Source organism: Barbus barbus (assembly GCF_936440315.1).
Source record: "Barbus barbus genome assembly, chromosome: 25".
NCBI lineage: Eukaryota > Metazoa > Chordata > Actinopteri > Cypriniformes > Cyprinidae > Barbus > Barbus barbus.
In genome coordinates this window covers 9,024,971-9,050,905 of record NC_136753.1, presented here as the reverse complement: position 1 = coordinate 9,050,905, position 25,935 = coordinate 9,024,971, and the positions used below count along the sequence as shown (strand labels likewise).

The following is a 25,935-nucleotide window of genomic DNA, read 5'->3' as shown; positions in this document are numbered from 1 at the left end:
CCCCTCACAATGTCCAGGGTGATGTTCTCGCCTGTAGTAGAGCTAAACAGTGCTTAGGCCTTACCGACTAAACAATCTAAAAACCGGCTTTACAGGATCCAGCTAAACTAAACTCAACATTGCTGTGAAATCAGAGCATGACCTGATTGTTAGGTCTATTACTATCTCTCAGGCCACAGTCACTTGCATGTATGCAAACCTTCAAAACCCCGCACAAATCACTTTTTAGGTTTTCCTATCATATGTGCTATTGATCCCCCCCCCTTTCATCTTGTAAACATCAATGCTTCCTGCTTCCCGTTATTGTTTGGCACTTATGGCTGAGCCTCAGTGATTTTGCCTAGACATGGCAGCCAGGTCACAGCTTTTCCTCTGAGATGACTTGTTTGTGTTCGCAGACAAGGCTGGCTTCGGGAACAACTTCACTACTGGAGGAGACAAGTCTCTGGCCCACAGCATGGAGACTGTGGTGGTGGGCTGCATGTTCAAGTCCCTCATCACAAGATGTGCCTCCACTACACATGAGCTTCACAGTTCTGAGAACCTGGTGAGAGTACTGAATTTAACTCACGAGTTGCCAAAAGTTTGGGCTTGAGTTTACATTTGGTAAAAGTTATACTATCCAGGCTCCATACAATAAAACAACAAATGAAAAGGCATATCTTTGCTAATTCAATGTAAATTGTATCATGTAAGCATCATGTTTTTAAACATGGAAATATGAAATCTCATATCCTAAAACAACAGCAAAACATCAACAGAATAACACAACCTTCAGTAAGTACATGCTGGAAAAACATTAAACACACATAAAACACAGCAGACACAATTATGGGTTAATAAACTAATAGCACACACCTAAATTGTATAACAGCACTATAAAAGAGCATTCCATGCATTTTCCAGCTCTTACGGAAAAGCATGATTGGCTAAAAGAGGTGGACCTAAAATGAATTTCACAGTCCCCTCTTTGAGCGGATCTTGTAGATCTGTTGTTTAAATTTTTCTGCTTAATAAAAATACTAAGTGGTAGAGGAGCTTTTCCATTTAGGTTTTTAAACATCAGACAGGTATCAGTGTATTTTGTTAGATTTTCACAGTTAAGGATATCATATTTGCCCAAAATATCGCAGTGGTGGTAAGTATTGGGTTTTCTGTCCAACACTTTATATATGCCTGCTTGTACAAAGAGAGAATAGGCTTCAGTGTTGTACCTTTAGCTTGAGACCAAGTTATACAGTCATACAGTATGTAAAGTGAGGGATAATCATTGAATTTATTTATAATTTTGCTGCTGTAGTTGTTAAGCAGTTTCTTATATACCTACAATTAGCCAGATTGTATTTAGTTATTTGCAATACTTTCTTCACTACTTTTTTGGAATATTTTTCAATAATCCATTTTAATCAGATGTAGGTCACAATACAGAAAAATAAAATTGGTCACAATAAGGTCACAAATTGAGAAACAAGGTTGCAAATTATGTGAATAAAGTCACAAGTTGTGAGAAATAAAGCCACAAATTGATAGAAATAAAGTTGCAAGTGTGAGAAATTAAGTTTTATTGTTAGATTCCAATTACATTACTTTTTTTCACTGTGAACTGAGACAGATTTGTTCTGATTGGCTGTGGTTTGTTATTGATAGCATCTCATCATGCTTCATTTTGGCATTCAGTATGAACAGACAAATATTTTTGCGGCTGGGATCTTGACGCATTGAGTCTGGTTAGGACAGTTTTAGCACTAGTTTTATGTTTCTATGTGTATAGACTATGTAAAATGAATAGCTAATAATAAGCTGTGCAGAAAAGCACTCCCTCGTTCACAGAAGAATAAATATTTAAATCTATATTTCTGTTTTCCATCTCTCTCTTTTCACACATTCACACTATGACTGTCTCTCCTTACATCTAAACACACAAACATCAGGGCCTGTATTGTGACATACGTCAGCTGGTTCAGTTTATTAAGGAGTCCCATGGAAATGTCTTCCGACGTGTGGCTCTCAGTGCCCTTCTGGACAGCGCTGAAAAACTCAATACCACTAAAAAAACAGATGAAAAGGAGACCAAGCCATCTTCAGCAAAAAAGTACTTTCATAAATTTTCCGTCATGATCTGACTGTAGTTATCCATGTAGCTATTCGCTTAGTTCACTATAACATTTATTTGTAAATCAATTTGAACATATTAAAATATTTGTAGTGCATTAATCAAATATGCATGGACTGAGTTTGTGTGTATATGTTTCTGCCTGTCAGTGAGGAGCAAATCCCAGGAGCGCTTTTAGGAAGGAAAGACTTTTGGAGGAAGATGTTCAAATCTCAGAGTGCCGCCAGTGATACAAGCAGCCAATCAGAGCAGGATACGTCAGAGTGCACCACTGCCCACTCTGGTACTACCACAGACCGTCGTTCACGATCACGTTCCCGACGGATTTCACTACGCAAGAAGCTCAAACTGCCCATAGGTATGTTTTTATGAGAGAGAAATTCTTTACAAACATAGCCATAATTGTCTCTGTTCCTTTGTTTTCCCACACAAAGCAGATAATTACAGTCTTCACTGTGAACAACATGACTTCACGCCCTTGGCTACCCTGAATTTATTTAATTACAGAATTACTAAACAAGCAGGATTCAGGTTTCATAATATTCCATATTATGAAATACATTTACTCATTAAACAGCAGCGAAACAGTAAGTAAAATAGAAAGTACAGTAAATACATTTATATTAACAGTTCAAAATTGATAGTAATGATATCTGCAACTACAAATTTATCATTTCCATACACAGATTATTCTTTAGGAATCATTTACTCACTTTAATTTGTTATGCATTCTCTTTAATGTGTTAATGTCCATCCAACACATAGGTAAGATTATAAAAGTTCTTTCTGGTACACAATCATATGCATATTTATATGATAAGAATACTTGTAATATGAGAGATTGTAAAGTTCATATTAGGACTTAAATAAACCAATAAACTGTATTTTAACTAGAGTTTTCAGTTGTAATTGGTTTACTGGTGTGTTAGGGATCTGAATATTAGGAAAAATATTCATATCTCTGTTCTTTCCTTTTTGTCACCAGCATGCCATAGGAAAGTTCGCCATCCTCTCACTCTCTCCATGTTACGTATGTGTGTTGTGTTTTAGTAATGCAGCCACATCATACAGTGTCATAATGGAAGCTTTAATTTTAAAAAAACATGCATTCAAAGGTTTATTTATTTATCATACTTTTATGTACTGTGAGTGTATGTGTTATTTGTCCATTTTTGTGTTTATGCTGTATGAGCCGGAGCACCAGCATGAAATCTTCCCTCTGTCATTCCTTTTGGCTTGAATGCACTTCCCTTTAAAGGGTACTAGAGTGCAAACCTGAATAGGTCTAAGACTTATCAGAGTGCTAAACTAACTGTATTTCATTTAACCATTTAACTTGTGGAACAGGAAACTGGCTGAAACGCTCCTCTCTATCTGGTCTAGCTGATGGGGTGGAGGACCTGCTGGACATCAGCTCAGTGGACAGACTGTCCTTTATCAGACAGAGCTCCAAGGTAAGGACAAACCTCTGCATTTACTGAGTAGTGAGGTTAGAATAGTTGGTTAAGATGGTCAATGACAAATATGTGTCCATGATAATAAAAAAATATATAGTTTAGAACACATCTGCAAAGTTCTGTAATATTATCCATGTAATGTAACATTATCCATGTTGGTTTGATATGGATTCATACCATTTTCAGGTTTAATGACTCTATATTGTCATGTGGTGCTACCATCAAGTAAACAGCAATCACATACTTTCCTTTAAACACTTTCTTTGAATACATGTTATATTCCTCTTGAAATAAACAAAAATGAAAATTAATCTAATTCGAAAATTTTAACAAAAACCATAGTATATCAATGAAATATCAGTGATACTAAAATAGCACTGCCTTGACCGTTTTACTTTTATGCCCCTCAAAAATGTAAATAAAACATAAAAAAGTAATCAAAAACATACTCATCGTAGATGTTTATTCAAGTCATATGTAAAAAAAAAAAAAAAATATATATATATATATATATATATATATATATAAGATGATTATTTTATTGGTTAATTAAATATAGACTATTATAGTTGTTGTTCATATTTTGAATTTTTATTTTTAAATTTTCCCTTCTATTACTATCCTGTTAATACAGGTGCTGGTCATAAAATTAGAATATCATGAAAAAGTAGATTTATTTCAGTAATACCATTCAAAAAGTGAAACTTGTATATTAGATTCATTCATTACACACAGACTGATATATTTCAAATGTTTATTTCCTTTAATTTTGATGATTATAACTGACAACTAATGAAAGTCCCAAATTCAGTATCTCAGAAAATTAGAATATCAATTAAGATTATAAAAATTATCTTTAGAAATGTTGGCCAACTGAAAAGTATGAACATGAAAAGTATGAGCATGTACAGCATTCAATATTTAGTTGGGGCTCCTTTGGCCTGGATTACTGCAGCAATGCGGCGTGGCATGGAGTCGATCGGTCTGTGGCACTGCTCAGGTGTTATGAGAGCCCATGTTGCTCTGATAGTGGCCTTCAGCTCTTCTGAATTGTTGGGTCTGGCGTATTGCATCTTCCTCTTCACAATACCCCATAGGTTTTCTATGGGGTTAAGGTCAGGCAAGTTTGCTGGCCAATCAAGAACAGGGATACCATGGTCCTTAAACCAGGTACTGGTAGCTTTGGCAGTGTGTGCAGGTGCCAAGTCCTGTTGGAAAATGAAATCTGCATCTCCATAAAGTTGGTCAGCAGCAGGAAGCATGAAGTGCTCTAAAACGTCCTGGTAGACGGCTGCGTTGACCTTGGACCTCAGAAAACACAATGGACCAACACCAGCAGATGTCATGGGACCCCAAACCATCAATGACTGTGGAAACTTTACACTGGACCTCAAGCAACGTGGATTATGTGCCTCTCCTCTCTTCCTCCAGACTCTGGGACCTTGATTTCCAAAGGAAATGCAAAATTTACTTTCATCAGAGAACATAACTTTGGACCACTCAGCAGCAGTCCAGTCAAGACGCTTCTGACGCTGTCTCTTGTTCAAGAGTGGCTTGACACAAGGAATGCAACAGCTGAAACCCATGTCTTGCATACGTCTGTGCGTGGTGGTTCTTGAAGCACTGACTCCAGCTGCAGTCCACTATTTGTGAATCTCCCCCACATTTTTGAATGGGATTGGTTTTTACAATCCTCTCCAGGGTGCAGTTATCCCTATTGCTTGTACACTTTTTTTCTACCACATCTTGTCCTTCCCTTCGCCTCTCTATTAATGTGCTTGGACACAGAACTCTGTGAACAGCCAGCCTCTTTAGCAATGACCTTTTGTGTCTTGCCCTCCTTGTGCAAGGTGTCAATGGTCGTCTTTTGGACAACTGTCAAGTCAGCAGTCTTCCCCATGATTGTGTAGCCTACAGAACTAGACTGAGAGACCATTTAAAGGCTTTTGCAGGTGATTTGAGTTAATTACCTGATTAGAGTGTGGCACCAGGTGTCTTCAATATTGAACATTTTCACAATATTCAAATTTTCTGAGATACTGAATTTGGGACTTTCATTAGTTGTCAGTTATAATCATCAAAATTAAAGGAAATAAACATTTGAAATATATCAGTCTGTGTGTAATGAATGAATCTAATATACAAGTTTCACTTTTTGAATGGTATTACTGAAATAAATCTACTTTTTCATGATATTCTAATTTTATGACCAGCACCTGTATATGTGTGTATATATTTATTTATTATTTAACATTAATTTTAAAGTTTTACATTTTAAAGTGTTTAGTTGACTATTATAAATGAAACAATAAACACAGGTACACACAAAACAAAGTAAAATTAATTAATGATAATTATACTCTATCTATATGCACACACAAGGGGGGAAAGGGGGTTATATTTGTCAGGTCCCACCAAAAACTAGTCCTGTGTCAGTGTTACTGTGATCATTAGAGCAATCATTTTTCTGCCTCAACCTAATTTCTTTCTTGGGAATAAAGCTTAACTTTCATGGCAGACAATTAGTCATTGCTGTAGGGTTATTATACAGAAAGTCCTTGATTCAAGTTTTTTCTGTACACCTCAGGTCAAGTTCACCAGTGCCGTGAAGCTGTCGGAGGGTAGTGCTATTGAATATGGGCGAGAGGAAGAGGAGAATTTCTTCAAGCGGCTCGGTAAATGGCGGTCTGGTCGGAGGAACCCTTCCAAGCTTCACCACACAGAAGAGAAAGATGGTAGAATCCTGGGGTGCCTTCCCCCACCCCCGTCCACAGTTCGCTCTGTTTGTTTGTTTGTGTGCCCGTACTTGACGTGTCTTGTGCTTCTGGTACACTCCTCTACCATCTTCCATACCAGCTCTCTGTGTGTTTGTCCATCTTTGTCAGAGCCATCCGCTGGAAGAGGGACTGTGGTTCTCTGACCTATGACCTGGCACCATGACCCGTCACAGCTTTGTCAGAGTTGTCGTGAACCTTCAGCTCTCCAAGTTAATAGTTAATAGTTATTAGTAATTTATTTGGGGGATTTCAGAAATCATAGTTTGATTTGCAAATCTTGAGTATTCTTGTTGTTTCAGACTAGTGCCAAAAAACAGACTTGCATGTTCATTAGATATCACCAGATGCATATTTCATAAGCTATGTTCAGCTGTTCATGTAGAGGTTTTACACTCCTTTCACTGTCACCATTCTGTACCCAACAAGGTTGCCATGGATTCCAGGAGCGCTTGGCCGCCAGTCAAGAGGCCATTAAGAATAAGAACATTGTGAATCTAGGTGCAATCAGACAGGGCATGAAGAGATTTCAGTTCCTGTTGAACTGCTGTGAGCCGGGAACCATACCAGATGCTTCGATTTTAGCAGCAGCACTGGACCTGGTCAGTTCTGTTCCTTCTGTTTATATATAAAATGGTGTCACATTACTTTTTATATACTAGACTTTATAGAGACTAGACTAGACATTACTTTATATATACTAGACTGTAAAATATACATAGATAATATATCTCTATATATAGGGAGAGATAAAATGTTACAATATATTGCTACAAATATACTATATAACATATTTGATATTTTAGTCAGTTTTACAACACAAGTTTTAATTTGTCGCAGATCCTAGCAAGGATGCACATTAGTTCAGAATGCCTTAAAAGTCTACTTGGGTGTGATCCTCAGTTGTTTAGTCTATGATGCCCAGAATGTGTGATGATATGATATGCTAGACAAAGGTGGCAAGTATATGATGCCAGTAGTGTTTTAAAATTTGTTGATTCATTTCAAAGTTGTGTAGTGTAAACCAGTCTTAAATGTGCATTTATCATATATATATATTTTTTTTTTATTTGTTGGTGCCTCTTGATATACAGTTGTGCTCATAAGTTTACATACCCCTTGCAGAATGTGCAAAATGTTAATAATTGAAACAAAATAAGAGGGATCATGAAAATTGCATGCTATTTTTTATTTAGTACTGTCCTGAATAAGCCATTTCACATAACAGATGTTTACTCCACAAGACAAAAAAATAACTGAATTTATAAAAACAAAATGACCCCATTCAAAAGTTTACATAACCTTGAATCGTAATACTATGTGTCATTTCCTGGATGATCCATGACTGTTTTTATATTTTGTGATAGTTGTTCATGAGTCCCTTGTTGGTCCTGAGCAGTTCAACTGCTGGCTGTTCTTCAGAAAAATCCCCCAGCTCATGCACATTCTTTGGTTTACCAGCATCTTCTGTATATCTGAACCCTTTCCAAAAGTGACTGTGTGATTATGAGATCCATATTTTCACACTGAGGACAACTGAGGAACTCATACACAACTATTACAAAAGGTGGAATCATTTACTGATGCTCAAGAAGGCAACACAATGCATTAAGAGCCGGATGATGATGTGTAAATTCTTCTCATTTTGTTTAACGATCATATTTTTTCATTTAGTACTGGACTTCAGAAGCTACATAAATACTTACATGTTTCCCAGAAGACAAAATAAGTACAATTTACCCTGATCATCCAATTTTAAAAGTTTACACCCCGCATCTTTAAATCAAGGTCAAAAACTGATCTTTATTTTCAGAAAATATATGGAACCGAATATTGTCTTGTTAATTTTGCTAAATGTCTTCACCAGGAAGCACCCGTGGTGGCAAGAGCCTCGCTTTTCCTGGAGTGTGCTCGTTTTGTGCATCGCTGTAACCGAGGTAACTGGCCAGAGTGGATGAAAGGTCACCATGTGAACATCACTAAGAGAGGGCTGTCCAGAGGACGATCGCCTGTAGCAGGAAACAAAAGAAACACAAAGCTCCAGTGGAACGCAGCCAAACGCTTTTACCAGTGGGGAGATGTGAGTCACATTATACTGACAGATATGCAAATTTAGTCTTTCCTGCAGAAAACATTCTTACGTATTTTTTGGAGAAATTCACATGTGGTATTTGTCTGCATCTAATATATGTATCCTCGAAAAGGCAATAGGCACTCGGCTGAGTGAAATTTGCCACTCAGACAGTGAGAGTCCAGCCAACATATTGGGTTTTATCTATGATGAAGAGAGCAAGAGGAGAGCGAAAAAGGAGGATGAGGAAGAAGATTATCTGGATGACAGTAAGAGTTGAGATGATGAATGCTGATAAAACAAACAGACGTTGGACTTTTCGGATCCAAAATAATAGCTGAGCATTTAGCTGATGGTTTTTTTATGATTCTCTCAACAGACACAGTCAACCCCACAAAGTGTGGATGTCCCTTTGCTCTGAAGATGGCCGCTTGTCAGCTGCTTCTGGAGATCACCACTTTCCTGCGAGAGACCTTTCCCTGTCTTCCCAGACCCAGAACAGAGCCCCTTGTGGTCAGTTTTAGTATTGTCTCCCTCAGACAAGATTCATTGATTTTTACGTTATTATTAGCTATAACTAAAACTATTATCTTACTAACTTAAACAAAAAGTTTGAGTTAAAGCAGTAAAATAACTGAAAGATAAATAAAAACTAAAACAAAAATAAATGTAACCTAAAAAGTAATATTTAAAAAAAATGGAATTAAAATGAAAACTGAAATTACTTTTAATTTATTTTTCCACATGTTGTGCGTGGCATTACGATTAACAATTCAGAGAGACCTGATAAATTCATATTTTCATAAAAATATTCTATACATCTTTATGTCTTTGTATGGCAGAATAAAGATTTGCTCTATTTCAGTTCATAATTTGGAATTTGTATTCAGTTGGCCACAATACAGAATGTTGAATTGGAATGACAGGAAAAGAAATTAATTAGGAATGGCAAATGAATATCTCAGTTCAAGCCTTGCTGTATATTCAGCCTGTTTGACTAATGATTGAAGGGAAAGCGGATCTTAAATCGCACAATAAAAGAAAACATATTACAGGCTTGTCTTTTGGCTTCAATAGGATTTAGAGAGCTGTCGTTTGCGTCTGGACCCTGAGCTAGGCCGTCACCGCTATGAGAGGAAGATCAGCTTTGCAGGAATCCTGGATGATGAAGATGGACACGATTCTCTGAATAGCAGCAGCCACACCCTCAAGTCTGACACTGGCTGTGAGGAAAAGAAATCATCACAGGAGCCACTGGGTAAAATGAAAAAGGAATAATTGACTACATGTTTGCTCAAGGCTGAAGTCTGATTTGTCATTTCATTTTTTCTCGTCTTTCCCCAGCTCCAATTAGGAAGATACGTATCGGTGGCTCTCGGTTGCTACAGATTAAAGGAGCAAGGAGTTTCCGAGTAAAGAAAGGAGGCTCTTTGTCTTCTATCCGCCGAGCAGGGAGTCTGAAAAGCACTAAAATGTCCAGACAGGACTCTGAGTCTGAGAATGACGTAGAATCGGAACGGCCGCTCTCCCAGAGTAGAGATACAGTCACTGATATAGGTCAGACCGTCCTTCTCCAGCCCTATGAATTTATTTTGGCTAGACTTCATGTGTCTGAGGGCTTTAATGTTAAATTTGTAAATGTCATAATTAGGGAGCTGGCCAAAGCTTCCAAACCTTATTTGGAAAGACATGCATAATGGGAAAAAATGGCAAATGAAAAATATTTGTTAGGCTGACCCAGCAAACACAAGAATAAAGTAATGCTTTTACTAAACAAATCTAAATGTACACATTATAACTTAATGGTCAGGTTGTGAAGCTAAGTGTCATAAAATATTCAAGGTGTGTTTTTAACTTCAATCTGGATGGCTATTTTGCAGTTCTTTCATTGAATGTTTCTCAGAAATTCTAACTTGTCAAGAGTAACATTGAGCTATTTGAAAGGTTTTTATTGCTGCTTTAAATCTTCAGAGTGAGAGATATCTGATAAAATGTTTTTGTATGCAGTGTATGAAGTAAAGGAGGGGTCAAGTTTCTAAAATATAAAATAATAAAAAGGGTTTTATTTCTTATATTTTATTTTTTCGATAATACAAGGCTTATTTGATGACTATATGAAAACTACAATGTCAAAGCAATACATCTAAAACATATAAATGCCCACTTCCAAAACTAAAAGATACATTTGTCATTGCCACAAATGGATATTCCATACAAACGCAGATAATGGCTTTGCTGGACATTACTAATAGTTATGCAGTAAACCAAAAATTGACAACCTAAATAAGAACTTATTTTCATTGATTACACAATGTGTGTATGTGTTATATGTTTAGGGAGCCCTTGGAGTGCTAGCGAGCCAAGCATTGAACCTGAGGGTCCTGGCAGCACAGGAGGTGTGGAGGACAATTACCATCGCAACATGTCCTGGCTACATGTAAGTACCAGCACTCTGACTTTTCCCTGTGTGAAATAAATGTGTCTGATATTTGTCTGATACAATCCTCTTTCTCAATTTTCAGATCATGATTCTGCTGTGCAATCAGCAGAGTTTCATCTGCACTCATGTGGATTTCTGCCACCCTCGCTGTTATCAGCACCACAGCCGCTCATGTGCTCGGCTCGTCCGTGCCATCAAACTTCTATACGGAGAGACAGTAGACAGTCTGAAAGAGAACAGCACTACTGGAAATATCAGTGGCCGTGCCAAGAAGAGCAAAGAGGTATTTAAATAATATTCAGTGTTTCTTTAGTACAGTATCAGTGTTCAAGATGGCCCAAAACAGAATAATAGAAATATAAAACATTTTTTTTTTTTTTTATTGTGTGGACACAACGTGGCATTGTAAGTTATTTGTCCCCGTTTTATACATAATCCCTCTAAAAATTCTAAGCATGCACAAGTGAAGAATTTTGCCATTTTTGCCTATATTATGATAGGACAGTTTAGAGCTGACAGGAGAGGGAGAGGGGGGTGGGACTGGGAAAGGTCCTCAAGCTGGGATTTGAACTCGGGACACCCATAGCGCAAAGGTGCTGTATGTTAGCATGCTGCCCACAAGGCAATTAGCGCGGACCAACATGCTGTTTTCTGAAGGGAATTCAATATACACTGAATGAATTAATAATTCATCAAATCATCAAGAATTATTCTACTGGCAGTTTTAGTTTCAAAATGGAATCAAAATGCCACTTTCATTTGCATCTTTCAAGCCACCCTAAAATACACTTTATAGTATGTGTTGACTAAAGGCATCCAGGTACAACCTAAATGAGCCCTTCCTAGCTCAGCCTGCCCAAGTACAGTATATACTTGTTTTTTGTTTCAGTGTTCAGATAAATCCTGCCTCCGGACCCCATCCATGAAGAGACGTCCCACTGACAGCAGTACTGAGGGGAAAAAAGACACTGGCATGTTAAAGTACATCCGCAACCAGGTCTCTTCTTACTATCCACTACTGGAGTGTAAGCTATTGCTGTTGTTACAGATCCATAAAGACTGTGTGTTAGTTGTAATAGGTGTTCTATGTTCTATTCCTTTAGGTAATGAGTCTGTCTCCAGCCCCTTTGTCCTTGCTTATAAAAGCAGCCCCTATCCTGACTGAGGACATGTATGGAGACATTTTGCCTGCAGCATGGGAGCTCCTGCTGAGTGTGGATGAACATATGGCTGCAGCTGCAGGTCTGTCTAGCTAATATATTCCTCCTTTGCTGAGGAATCTAGTCATTAGCTAGTTAATGCAGTTTTTGTCAACTGTGTTACATTTTAAAACACTTGGATTTTTTACACATTTAACATAATGCAAAACTTGAGCAGGCTATATTCATCCATCCATTTCTTAAAATGATTCTCTATGTCCATAATCTTGCAAACACATAGCTGCCCTGTTCCTGCTGTGTGCGGTGAAGGTGCCGGATGGAGTGACCGAGATGATGATGGCTGAGTTTCATCACCAGGAAGCATGTCAGAGAATTAACTCCATTTTGAAATTCTACACTGTCTGGAGATTCCGGTACCAAGTGTGGCCTCGGATGGAAGAGGGGGCTCAGCAGATATTTAAGGTAGGTCAATTTGATTTTTACAATTTACCTGCAGTGTGCATATTCTACTCTGATATTACTTTGTTTTCAAACATTATAACAAAATAATATCAATACTGATGATGTTTCATAGATTCCTCCACCCAGCATTAACTTCACACTGCCCTCTCCTATCCTGGGAATGCCCTGTGTGCCTATATTTGACCCTCCGTGGGTTCCTGTTAATGCAGGCACTGTTCCGGATGCAATCAGTGAAGATCAGTCTGTAGGTTTTTGTGGCCTACTGCATCAAAACTTTGCTGCCATAAGACAAAATGGTCATGCACAAATTTTACATAAGATATTTTCCCGTTTTCCACCATTAATTTCTTTCTCTGCTCCCTGTACGTTTCAGAAATCATTCTCTGCACGAGCAGTATCTCGCTCTCACCAACGGGCAGAACACATCCTGAAGAACATGCAGCAGGAGGAAGAGAAGAGGAGGCTCGGTCGTGAGGCCAGTATCATCACGGCCATCCCTATCGCTCAGGAGGCCTGCTATGAGCCCACATGTAGTCCACCACCTGAGCAGGAAGAGGAAGGTGTGTCTTTTATGTGCTGTACTAGTTAGGGTTATACCATAATCATTTCCTTGATCTTTTCAGATTCATTTTACTATGAAAACAGTTACATACGTAACGTCCCGTAACTCAAAACATGGTCCAAAAAGAGTATTGATTGTAACTAAGCTGGCAAGAAATCTTGTTACCTACTTAACTTGCTAAAGTCAGGAAATTCTGAACAATTATACACACATATATATATATATATATATATATATATATATACATATAACAACTCACATTTACTATTAAGTACTATTATTATCAAAAGACTTGGTATAAATGAATGTATTTAGGTAGATTCAGTGATATTAATAATATGTGGGTGTTTTTTTTGTTTTGTATTTTTTGGTGTTTGACACTTCTCTGTAAGATTTACAGTTTCAGAAAGAAAGTGGTCATTAATAAAAAAAAATATGCACACACACACATATATATTGGATTTCAGAATGACGTGACCTCTTTAAGTGAAGGTTGTCAGGGTTTGCTTCTGAAACATTGATTTCGCTTTAAGCCCAATGATCAATCCTGAAACAATTTTATACCTCATGGGTTTTCACAACATGTTCATAGATGAGCTATTTATGTACAAATATAATTTCTGGTGTCCTCTTCTCTGTCAGTAGAAGATGTGATGAACTTGACATCACGTCGTCTGTCCGTCAGCCCCTCTTGTACCTCCAGTAACTCCCACAGAAACTACTCCTTCCGCAGGGGCTCTGTGTGGTCAGTGCGGTCAGTGGTCAGTGCTGAAGGTAAGAAACAGTCAAAATTATGGGAAATTAAACTGAATATTAACAATCAAAATGATCTCTTTTCACCATGAACACGTTTAGGTACAGTAAGGAATCATAAATTCTTATATTCATTGACCGTCATTGAATTTATTGTTTTACAAATGTGGTTTGTTTACCTTATAAGATGATGAGAACACAACAGAACTCACACCAACACATCACATGCTGCAGCCACCCCAGTCTGTTTTCCCACCATGCATCTGTGCTGCTGTGCTGCCCATTGTGCACCTGATGGAAGATGGAGAAGTTCGGGAAGATGGAGTTGCAGGTGAGTGGGAACGAAGAAAAAAAAAATGTACCCACTGCTCTTTTAGACCCTCACACTAATTTATTTCTTTGTTTTGTGCTCCCACAGTATGTGCTGTTGCTCAGCAGGTTTTGTGGAACTGCTTGATTGAAGATCCAGCTTTGGTTCTTAGACATTTCCTGGAGAAACTCACAGTCAGTAATAGACAGGTAAGGTCACTAAATAAGTCATTATTTGTAGAGAAGAAAAGATGAACATGTGCTGTTATATGATGAAACATATGTTATGGTTATTGTTCTCAGGATGAGCTGATGTACATGCTGAGGAAACTGCTTCTTAACATTGGGGATCTGCCTGCACAGACCTCGCACATTCTTTTCAACTATCTGGTGAGACCTTAGCATGCTTTTTCAACTGCTTTTTTAATGTAATGACTGCACTCTTAATGTAACAGGGCGAACAAGATGTGAGACATGCAGATCCATACACAAAGCTTTATTCACAGATATGGTCATACACAGGCAGGGTCGAGCATCAGCAAACATATGTATAAGGCAAGACAAAGAGTATGCCTAAGGCTGGCGTACATCATCGATCGGCGTACAAAATCCAGAGGGCTTGACAACAGGGGTAAATAAAACAGCAATAGTCCAGATGAGGTACAAACAGAGTCCGAGCGCCGAGACACGGCTAAATCCACACAGGCAGGAATCAGGAAACAAGGAAATACGAAATGACTAGATTTAACTAGAACAAGAAACTAGGCTCCGTAAAGCAGCTATCACTAGGTGAGTGAAATACGCAGAACAATACTCGGCAGTTTGAGAATGATCAGAGTGGGTGTAATATAGTGTGTGTGTGTGTGTGTGTGTGTGTGATATCTATCAGGTGAGCGTGTGATTGGTTACAGTTGTGTGTACTCAGTGCAATGGATGATGGGAAATGCAGTCCAGGATGATGTGTAACAGTCTGTGTGGCAAGAAAAGTCAATGTAATGGAAGAGCGATCTCTAGTGGCTAGCAGATGGACAGAATTCTAAGTCTATGGACAGAATTCATGGCAGAGTCCCCCCCTCAAGGAGCAGCTTCCAGATGCTCCCGAAACAGAACAATCCAGGAGGGTGGTGGAGCAGAGGCAGAACAGGGGGAGGGACGGAGGGCCAGGTCCATGTGGAAGTGGAGGGACAGGGGACTGAGGCAAAACCAGCAGAGCAGGATGCCCAGGCAGAGCAGAGAGCCAGGGTGAAGCCGGCAGAGCAGACAGGTCCGAAGATCCCTATGGCGGAGCAGAAGCCCAACAGGGCATAGCGGGAGCCCACCAGGGCGAAGCAGACGGAGCAGGAGCCCACTAGGGCGGAACAGACAGGGCAGAAGACCTCTACGGCAGAGCAGATGGAGCAGGAGCCCACCAGGGCAGAGCAGACGGATCAGGAGAGCACCACGGCAGATCAGGACAGCACCACGACAAATCAGGAGAGCACCCCGACAGAACAGACTGATCAGAAACCCACAGCAGAGATTGGAGCCTAGGAAAAACTGAGACACAAAAGACAGACATGGCATTTACGGTCTCAAGGACCGAGGCATGGAATACAAGAAGTTCATCAGCAGTCTCCATGGTGACAACGGAGTGGGCAGACAATTCATAATAAGGCTCCTTGACTGAAACTGGACTGACAGGCAGTTCAAAATCTGACTCATTGACTGAAACTGGATAGGCCGACAATTCACCCACAGGTTCATTAGTTGAGACTGGACAGACAGACAATTCTGAATCAGATTTAACTGCAGAGTTTAAACCAACAGACAGTTCACAATTTAATGCATAGACTGAAACTGGATTGGCAGACAGTTCAGTGATTGAAGCTAGGTAGACAGATGATTCATACTCAGACCCATTAACAGAAACTGGACAGACAGATGGTTTAACATCAGACCTACTGACTGAAACAGGACTGACACAAGGCTCAAAATCATGTTTGTTAACAGAAACCAGATAGGTAGACATTTCATAAATGGTCTCTATGGCAGTGACAGGGTTAACGGGACAGACATGGGATGCATTTATAGTTTTTGAGCTCAAGACAGGCAGGTTTTTGGACTGTGACATGCAGGACTGCAAACTCAGTATTGGTTTCCTTGAGAGTGGCTGCACAAACAGACAGTACAATATTAGACTCATGGACTGGAACAGGACATGCAGATAATTCAGGATTAGGTTCATGGACTGAGACTGATAAGACAAATGGCTCACAATTAGACACACTTGGGAGCAGGGGACGGGCTGACAGATCAAAACCAGATGCACTGACTGAAACTGGACTGGTAGACATTTCAGTAAGTGACATTACACAGGCAGATAATTCACAGTCGGACTCAGTGGGAACAAGACAGACAGACAGTTCAAAGGGAAACTCCTTGGCTGAAACTGGGTTGGCAGACTGTTCATTTTCATTCAGATTGGTTGTGACTATACAAACAGACAGTTCATTAGTGGCCTCTTTGGCAATGACAGACAAGGCTGATAATTCAAAGACTGCCTCTTCGGCTAGATCAGGACAGGACAATAGTTCACAATCGGACTCCATGGCCGGTTCAGGACTGGACGAGAGTTCAGGGACAGCCCTTCTGGCTGTGGCAGGACAGGCGACAGTCTCCTTGACTGTGACAGGGCAAACTGGGAGCTCATAATTGAGTAGTGAAGTGAAGTGACATAGTGCCAAGTATGGTGACCCATACTCGGAATTCGTGCTCTGAATTTAACCCATCCAAAGTGCACACACACAGCAGTGAACACACACACCGTGAACACACACCTGGAGCAGTGGGCAGTCATTTATGCTGTGGTGCCCAGGGAGCAGTTGGGGGTTCGGTGCCTTGCTCAAGGGCACCTCAGTCATGGTATTGAGGGTGGAGAGAGCGCTGGACATTCACTCCCCCCACCTACAATCCCTGCCGGCCCGTAATCCAAAAGTTGGATTACGAGTCCGACTCTCTAACCATTAGGCCACGACTTCCCATGGTGAGTGGATCCTGTCAAACCGCTGTATGGTCTTGGCCGGCGTGCTGCAGCTCAGTTTCAGGGTCTTGGCAATCTTCTTACAGCCTACGCCATCTTTATGTGAACAGAATTGAACAGAACCTGCAATCTTTGGATTATGAGTCCGACTCGCTAACCATTAGGCCACGACTTCCCCCCCAACTTCCCGACACCACTGGAGGTTCTGCAGCAGATGCCGCCACCTCTGGAGGTTCTACAGCAGTCTCATAGGGAAACAGAGAAAGTTCCTTGCTGGGCGCTACCACCTCTGGATACACAGTGGACACCGCCACCTCAGGCAGTTCTGTGGTGGTGTACGCCGCCCAAATGCAACATAAAACGATCCCAATCATGGGAATCACTTCAGACAAGAGAATTAGTTCAGGAACAGGAGGGTTACAGTGAGTTGATTTGGGGATACCCGCTGTGCGTGCAGACACCAGCAGAGCATCTAGATACCAGACTGGGATACCGAAAGACTGACCTTGAAGATCTGGGTGCAGCAGACAGGAAGTAACTAGACTCTGGACGATCAACAGCAACGAGGCAAGACTTAGGACGGTCAACTGGGACATGACGAGACTCTGGAAGATCAGCTGGGACATGACGAGACTCTGGCAGAACAGCTGAGACGTGATGAGGCCCTGGGAGATCAGCTGGGACATGACGAGACTCTGGGAAGTCAGCTGAGACATGACGAGACTCTGGGAAGTCAGCTGAGACGTGACAAGACTCATGACAATCAACTGTGACTGGACTTGACTCAGGAAGATCAACCGTGACTGGACTTGACTCAGGAAGATCAACTGTGACTTGAATGGGTGTTGTTGTGGTCATTTTGTTGTCGCCATTTTGCGAATGTGCTCCGGTGTGGCTGCCATTTCATTCACGGACGCGGTGTCACGTTCTTCCTCCGCAACACCCACAGTAAACAAAGAGCCAATAGTCAAAGCATAAGCCATAAACTGAGAGAGTGATGAACATGTCACCCTTGCGTCTAAGGTGAGATCGTAGGGGTTGATTAATGCCATCACAGAAAAACTCTATCCACAAACAGTCTGGTAGATCAGAATAGTTTGCGATAGCTAAAAATTTGCGGATATAGTTCTCCAGCGATCGCAGGCCTTGTTTAAGGGCTAACAAAATTCTTGCCGTGTCCATACCTGGCCAATGTTCCTCAAAAAAGCTGCTGGATCCTTATGTGTGGTTGAGTATTCTGTAACAGGGCGAATGAGACGTGAGACGTGCAGATCCATACGCAAAGCTTTACAAGGAAACACAAAATGTCTAGACTTCACTAGAACAAGAAACTAGGCTTCATAAAGCAGCTATCACTAGGTGAGTGATATACGCAGAACAATACTCGCCAGTTTGAGAACAATCAGAGTGGGTGTAATATAGTGTGTGTGTAATAGCTTTCAGGTGAGCGTGTGATTGGTTACAGCTGTGTGTACTCATGTGTAACAGTCTGTGTGGCGTGAAAGTCAATGTAATGGAAGAGCGATCTCTGGTGGCTAGCGGATGGAAGTCTATGGACAGAATTCATGACACTTAGTCAGCACAAAATAATAAAGCTGCCAAAAAGAACCAAAAAGGGGGTTTTCAGAAATTCCATAGAACAAATATTTTGGATTCCAGGAACAGTTTTTCTTTGTGCCATATAGAATTTCTATGAGATTATTTGAGTGTGAAGAGCTTTTTTCTAAAGCACCATTTTTTTTGCAAGGTTTCGTCGTTTCATTTAAGAATCTTTGTTTTAAAATATCCAAAATTGTCCAAAAATTTTTAATTGTGTCGTCATTTACTCACTCTCATGTCATTCCAAACCCATAAGGCTTAGGTTAGTCTTCAAAACAAAATTAAGAAATTTGTGAAACCTGAGGGTTATCTGTCCCTCCATTGAATGAAACTGATACAAAAACTCATAAAAATTAATCTAAATGAGTCGAGTGGTTTATCATATGTGATGTTTTCTCTGTATACAGTATCTCATAGAAGTGAGTACACCCCTCACATGCGACAACACTGAAAAACAGGACAGGTTCCACTTAGAACAGGCTTCGCCATGGTCGACCAAAGAAGTTGAGTGCACGTGCTCAGCATCATATCCAGAGGTTGTGTTTGGGAAATAGACGTATGAGTGCTGCCAGCATTGCTGCAGAGGTTGAAGGGGTGGGGGGGGGGGGGTGTTCAGCCTGTCAGTGCTCAGACCATACGCCGCACACTGCATCAAATTGGTCTGCATGGCTTTCGTCCCAGAAGGAAGCCTCTTCTAAAGATGATGCACAAGAAAGCCCGCAAACAGTTTGCTGAAGACAAGCAGACTAAGGAAATGGATTACTGGAACCATGTCCTGTGGTCTGATGAGACCAAAATAAACTTATTTGGTTCAGATGGTGTCAAGCATGTGTGGCGGCAACCAGGTGAGGAGTACAAAGACAAGTGTGTCTTGCCTACAATCAAGCATGGTAGTGGGAGTGTCATGGTCTGGGGCTGCATGAGTGCTGCCGGCACTGGGGAGCTACAGTTAATTGAGGGAACCATGAATGCCAACATGTACTGAGACATACTGAAGCAGAGACTGGGCCGCAGGGCAATATTCCAACATGATAACGACCCCAAACACACCTCCAAGTTGACCACTGCCTTGCTAAAGAAGCTGAGGGTAAAGGTGATGGACTGGCCAAGCATGTCTCCCGACCTAAACCCTATAGAGCATCTGTGGGGCATCCTCAAACGGAAGGTGGAGGAGCGTAAGGTCTCTAGCATCCACCAGCTCCATTATGTTGTTATGGAGGATTGGAAGAGGTCTCTAGCGGCAACCTGTGAAGCTCTGGTGAACTCCATGCCCAAGAGGGTTAAGGTAGTGCTGGAAAATAATGTTGGCCACACAAAATATTGACACTTTGACAATTTGGACATTTTCAATTAGGGGTGTACTCACTTTCGTGGCCAGTGGTTTAGACCTTAATGTCTGTGTGTTGAGTTATTTTGAGGGGACAGCAAATTTACACTGTTATACAAGCTGTACACTTACTACTTTACATTGTAGCAAAGTGTAATTTCTTCAGTGTTGTCACATGAAAAGATATAATAAAATATTTACAAAAATGTGAGGGGTGTACTCACTTCTGTGAGATACTGTATGTGTATGTCCTTGTTTAAATGTAAATAAAAGCAAAAATAAATCGGTTCATCATAACAAGTGATCATGTCTCTTCACAAGATTTAAACCACTCAGTTCATATTGATTCAGTTTACAATGCCTTTATGACCTTTTTGTATCTTGTACATTTTTGATACCTGGACACTCAATGGAGAGACAATATTCTCTCAGGTTTCATTAAAATATCCTAATTTGTGTTTTGAGATTAACCAAAGTCTGGACAGGGTGTGCATATAACAACAGAATTTTCATTTTTCTATGCACACGTTCATCAAGAATTTTTATTTTAAAAGTAAAGGATGGAGATACAGGGATCTCATACTGCAGATATCAAACTTGACATGTGCAATCTCTTATTTTTCTCATTTTTTGCAAGGTGGGCTTGATCATGTACTTTGTAAGGACTCCCTGTGAGTGGGGCATGGATGCCATATCAGCCACTTTGACCTTTCTGTGGGAGATTGTGGGTTATGTGGAGGGGCTCTTTTTCAAAGACCTTAAACAGACTATGAAGAAAGAACAGTGTGAGGTCAAGCTTCTGGTTACTGCCTCCATGCCAGGTTGCACATTTCAGCATTACTCCATACAGACAATAATTTAGCTAGTGTCTTTTTATGTTTATAACTGTGACTGTAATTGTGTGCCTAGGAACCAAAACCCTGGTGGTTCATGGACAGAATGAGTGTGACATTCCCACCCAGTTACCCGTGCATGAAGACACCCAGTTTGAAGCCCTTTTGAAGGTCATTGTTATAGCTGTAAATTTGTTATCATTATTTTGATAATATAACATCCTTTTTTCTTATTACTTATATGTTTTCACACCAGGAGTGTTTAGAATTCTTCAATATTCCAGAGGCTCGATCTGCTAACTATTTTTTGATGGATAAGCGTTGGAACCTTATACACTATGCTAAGGTGGGTTATGGTTGTTTCTGAACAGAGCTACAAATTTCAAAGGATAGATACTGTTTATTCTTGATAGCAAACACTAGAATGTTTGTATGTTGACTGAAAATTGGTATGCTCTCTACATCAGACCTATGTGCGAGACATCTACCCTTTCAGAAGATCAGTGTCTCCTCAACTTAACCTAGTTCATATGCTTCCAGAGAAGGGCCAGGAGCTCATTCAGAAACAGGTGAGTTTTGTGAATTTTAGCATTAAGGGAGAAAGTGTTTCACTGAACAATTTAGGTTCAGCTCACATTATGGAGGTTTTTGTAATATGAAGGTGAAATTATGATGCATTGTTAAATTCATATACTGTACGTAACTTTTTAATTAGAGCACATTTTGTAGTTCAGTTAAGAAGATATAGCACATATAACCATACTTCTTTTTTGCAGGTGTTTTCTAGAAAGTTAGAAGAGATTGGTCGAGTTCTGTTCATCATCTCGCTTACCCAGCGTATGCCTGCCATGCACAAACAATCCCACGTCTCCATGCTTCAGGAAGACCTTCTGCGACTGCCGTCATTTCCTCGCTCTGCCATTGATGCTGAGTTCACACTCTTCAATGAGCCTCTAGGTGAGTGAGAAAAACAATTTGGTATTTTTTTTAAATAGCTAATAATCTTGACTAACTGTCTAGCTATTTAGCAAGTGGTGTCAGTTCACCAAAATATTACATCTTACAATATTACTGTAACAGGGCGAGGCGTACGGATCCATGTGCAAGCTTTTATTGATAGACATGGTCAAAAACACAGGCAGGGTCGAACAAATGGCAAACAGGTATATTGAGGGCAAGACAGATGAGTACTCAAGTAAACGGGCGTGGTCTTCAATCGGCGAACAATATCCAGAGGGCTTGACAAGAGGGGTAATCCACGTACACGAGCAATGGTCCAGGCAGGGGCAAACAGAGTCCGAATGGAAGGCAAAGGGTTAATCCAAGATAAAAGGCAGAAGATCAGGAATCAGACAACAAGGCAACACAAAAAGACTAGACTTAAACTAAAATAAGAAATGGAAACTAGGAATGGCTCCGTAAAGCAGCTAACACTCGGAGAGTGATAAACGCAGAACAATACAGGAGACTGAACAAAAAAACAAACACGGAAAGGCTTGGTAAGTAGCTAACACTAGGAGAGTGCTAAACACTAGACAATACTCGGCAACTAGATCAGGATCTGAGTGTTTTTCATGTAGTGTGTGTACTAGCTCTTAAGCCCGGTACACACCAAGCCGACGCCGACGAACTAGTGGCGACGAAAGCAGACTGCGGGGTCGGCGCACGTCGGTAGCGTCTGGGTCCAAAGTTGCCCTGACACACCAAGCCGACGCTCGACACACGACGGCCAAGTAGCGCCTCCATTCTGAGCTTTTCTCGTGCACTGGTTCACCAGCTGAACAGCCAATCAGAATGATCAGATGGCCCTACTGACCGACGATTCAATATGTCGAATCGGCCGAAAAAAAGCCAACAAGGACCAACTTCAGCCGACGCCACGGAACACACTGAGAAAACTTAGTCGGCCGACGAACAAAAACTGCCCGACGGCTGACCGTCGGCTTGGTGTGTTCCGGGTGAGCGTGTGATTGGTGACAGTTGTGTGATTAGTGCATTCAGCTGTGTATGTGCAATCAGTGTAATCAGCTGTGTGTCATCAGTGCAGTGGATGATGGGAAATGCAGTCCAATGTGATGTGTGGTGTGAGAGTCAGTATGATGGAAAGGCGACTTCTTGTGGCAGTCGGATGGAAGGCCACGAACCAGATTCATGACTATTACACTAAGATATCAGTTCAAGTTTTGCTTATTGTAATCCTTTCTAACAATATAAATAGGCCTGTTCTAGAAGCTAATAATCAGGTATAACATAAAACGATAACATTAAATCTGATGCTGAGTTGAATTGTAGCATGACAAAAAAAGACAAAAAAATATTCATGCACACAGAAAAACCACACACAATCACGCAATTTTAATCTTAACAAAAAGTAAGCATGAACTGAAAACTGTGACCAACTTTTCTTCTATTCAAATTAAATGGCTTATTAACTAAACTAAAGAGAGTATTTACTCTATTAAAGTGAAACAGCAGTCACTTAAATTAGTGAAGTCCATTTTAAACAATATAATTATTTAATGTGTTAACCCATAAGCAGTTGATTCAAACCATAAAATAAACAAATGCCCCTGTAAAATACTGCCATAAACTACAATTGCTAGCAAACAAAGTATTTTAGCTGTTTTGAATTAATTTATTGCTACACATTTTTCTGCTTGATTCAGTAACAGAAGAATGGGACTATAATTTAGTTATTTACTTATATATAATTTTGAAATATCATTACATTTAAACTAGCTGTTACGATTGAAACAACTAGCATTCAAACAAACTGCTTTAGCTTAATTTTACACAGCCAGTTACAAAAATACAGGATCCCTTGGCCCTATATTATATAATCAATAGGTAAATTAATATATATTTCCCCCCCTTCCCAGGAAAAGAGCTCTTTGGTTTGGACACTTTACATAAGGTCCTATGGATCAAACTGCTGGAGGAGATGTTTCTGGGCATGCCCAGTGAATACCCTTGGGGTGATGAGATTATGCTATTTCTGAATGTGTTTAATGGTGCCCTGCTCCTACACCCCGAGGACAGCGCCCTCCTCAGGCAATACAGTGCCACTGCCATCAACACAGCTGTACACTTCAACCACCTCTTCTCCCTCAGTGGCTATCAGTGGATCCTTCCTACTATGCTCCAGGTTATCCGCAAACATATAAGATATTTTTATTCAGTATCACTTAGCAATGTTTTTTTTTTCCTGTTTTTATTATGCTTACTCTGTTTTGTGTTGCTGCTGTTCTTTGCTGAAGACATACGCAGATTATGAGAGTAACCCACTGTTACGTCGAGGGATTGAATTCTGCTGCAGGCAGTTCTATATTCTCCACCGCAAACCTTTCATATTGCAGCTCTTCGCTAGTGTGGCCCCACTGCTGGAGTTCACTGTAAGAACACTGAGCTTTAATGATCAACACTTCATTCATAGATGGTGTTATTACAGTGTTATTACAGCATTATTAAACATTGCATTTTTTTTCTTACAGACTCGCACTAGTACTGGTTTATCAAAAGGAGTGTCTTCACAGTGTCTTTTTGACCTGCTGGTATCTTTGGAGGGAGAGACTGCAGATTCCCTGGATGCTCTGGAGCTGGTGAAGGCTGAGAAACCTCTCCGGTCTCTGGGTAAAATGGCTCACAGAGCTCCTGGAGGATACATAGCTTAGACTGACCCTCATGCTCCATGTCACGTGAATAGACTTTTGCTATTGTTTTGGGTTTCTTTTTCAGATTTTTGCTATGGTAATGAGGACCTGGCATTTTCAATCAGTGAAGCCATAAAGCTCAGTGTCACAGTGGTTGCTTATGCCCCAGAATCCTACCGCAGGTTTGGACCTTGCAGATTTCAATCAAATTCTTTAGGAATTCACAATATGTATTGGTAACATATCAGTTATAAGCAGATGCCTATTAATACTGGATATGTGTTGTCCAATATTAGATATGTGTGCATGCTTTAATCTTTAAAGGGGTCATCAGATGCACTTTTACAAGTTGTTTGAACTGAAATGTGTGTTGGCGGTGTGTGTACACAACCACCCTATAATGATAAAGATCCACCCAGTGTTTTTTTTTTAATCTCGTTAAATAATTTCCCCTTTCTCATATCAAGCCATTCTCAGTCGCCTGTCTGTGTGACGTCACACAGACCCAGGCCCTCCCACGATTGTTGATTGACACTGGTGTTTTACATTAGACCTGAGTGAGCTGTCATCAGTCCGCCATTGTTTCGACACCGGAGCAGGGGGGGGTAGACAAGAATGTCTCCTAAGCGATTGAGATGTTTTGTTGTTGGATGTAATAATGAACATAGCATTCGTCAATTACTCCTGACATCTGATCCACTGAAGACGCAGTGGGTTACCTTTGTTTTTGAAGGGAATGCATCCTCCGATCTACCTAAATGCATTTATGTTCGCGCGAATTATTCGTGAGGTTCTTTTATGAATCTTTGCAAATCGCCTTTCCTAATAACGTGCTAGTTAGCAAGTTCCGCAGCTAAAGTAAACCGTATCATGGGAACGGCTCGTCATCCCACAGAAGAGAGGGGCGGGGTCAGCAGGGCTAATTACCATTTAAAGGAAAACGCCCTAAAACAGCTTGCTGAAAACAGAGCTGATTTTGACAGGATAAAAAGGGTGGTGCTTTACACTACCATTGAGAAATTTTAACCAAAGTATGTTATAGACTTTTCATTAACTTTCCACAACTTGTGGAAAATGGGCATCCAATGACCCCTTTAAAAACACTAATATATATCATAATAATTTTTAAAACACTGTTAAATGCAATTTTTAGCATATCTAAAAATTCAAATGACTGGTTTTAGTTTTTAGCTAATGATTTAGTGATGCCTCAGTCCTCTATAGAGCGATTTAGAAGGCCTTTATTCCTGCTGCTGTTAGGTTTTTTAATGAAGTTGTGTAAATCTTGTATGTTGTTTGTACTGTGTAATGGTGGCAAATGAGTTTCCCTTTACAGGGATTAATGAAGATTTCTAATCTAATCTAATTCAATCCAGTTAAAGGATATCAAACATGTTTGACACTTT

At 40.2% G+C, this 25,935-nt stretch overlaps 1 protein-coding gene across 1 annotated transcript in view; it reads left to right on the top strand.

The window, feature by feature from the left end:
* Positions 1 to 25,935, top strand: part of LOC306844621 (protein unc-80 homolog) — a gene marked incomplete at both ends in the record, with an annotated part of 49,323 nt that overhangs the window by 12,788 nt on the left and 10,600 nt on the right. Inside the window, 31 exons of the mRNA XM_079376884.1 lie at positions 399 to 547; positions 1,932 to 2,092; positions 2,263 to 2,471; positions 3,461 to 3,567; positions 6,158 to 6,305; positions 6,774 to 6,946; positions 8,212 to 8,424; positions 8,549 to 8,684; positions 8,795 to 8,928; positions 9,493 to 9,673; positions 9,760 to 9,972; positions 10,752 to 10,852; positions 10,938 to 11,138; positions 11,745 to 11,852; positions 11,959 to 12,097; positions 12,296 to 12,477; positions 12,590 to 12,721; positions 12,851 to 13,037; positions 13,682 to 13,813; positions 13,980 to 14,123; positions 14,211 to 14,311; positions 14,405 to 14,491; positions 20,684 to 20,867; positions 20,956 to 21,050; positions 21,136 to 21,225; positions 21,347 to 21,448; positions 21,656 to 21,836; positions 23,759 to 24,024; positions 24,137 to 24,271; positions 24,371 to 24,509; positions 24,615 to 24,711. Coding sequence (XP_079233010.1) covers positions 399 to 547; positions 1,932 to 2,092; positions 2,263 to 2,471; positions 3,461 to 3,567; positions 6,158 to 6,305; positions 6,774 to 6,946; positions 8,212 to 8,424; positions 8,549 to 8,684; positions 8,795 to 8,928; positions 9,493 to 9,673; positions 9,760 to 9,972; positions 10,752 to 10,852; positions 10,938 to 11,138; positions 11,745 to 11,852; positions 11,959 to 12,097; positions 12,296 to 12,477; positions 12,590 to 12,721; positions 12,851 to 13,037; positions 13,682 to 13,813; positions 13,980 to 14,123; positions 14,211 to 14,311; positions 14,405 to 14,491; positions 20,684 to 20,867; positions 20,956 to 21,050; positions 21,136 to 21,225; positions 21,347 to 21,448; positions 21,656 to 21,836; positions 23,759 to 24,024; positions 24,137 to 24,271; positions 24,371 to 24,509; positions 24,615 to 24,711 — 4,627 coding nt within the window. The remainder of the gene's footprint in view (positions 1 to 398; positions 548 to 1,931; positions 2,093 to 2,262; positions 2,472 to 3,460; positions 3,568 to 6,157; positions 6,306 to 6,773; positions 6,947 to 8,211; positions 8,425 to 8,548; positions 8,685 to 8,794; positions 8,929 to 9,492; positions 9,674 to 9,759; positions 9,973 to 10,751; positions 10,853 to 10,937; positions 11,139 to 11,744; positions 11,853 to 11,958; positions 12,098 to 12,295; positions 12,478 to 12,589; positions 12,722 to 12,850; positions 13,038 to 13,681; positions 13,814 to 13,979; positions 14,124 to 14,210; positions 14,312 to 14,404; positions 14,492 to 20,683; positions 20,868 to 20,955; positions 21,051 to 21,135; positions 21,226 to 21,346; positions 21,449 to 21,655; positions 21,837 to 23,758; positions 24,025 to 24,136; positions 24,272 to 24,370; positions 24,510 to 24,614; positions 24,712 to 25,935) is intronic.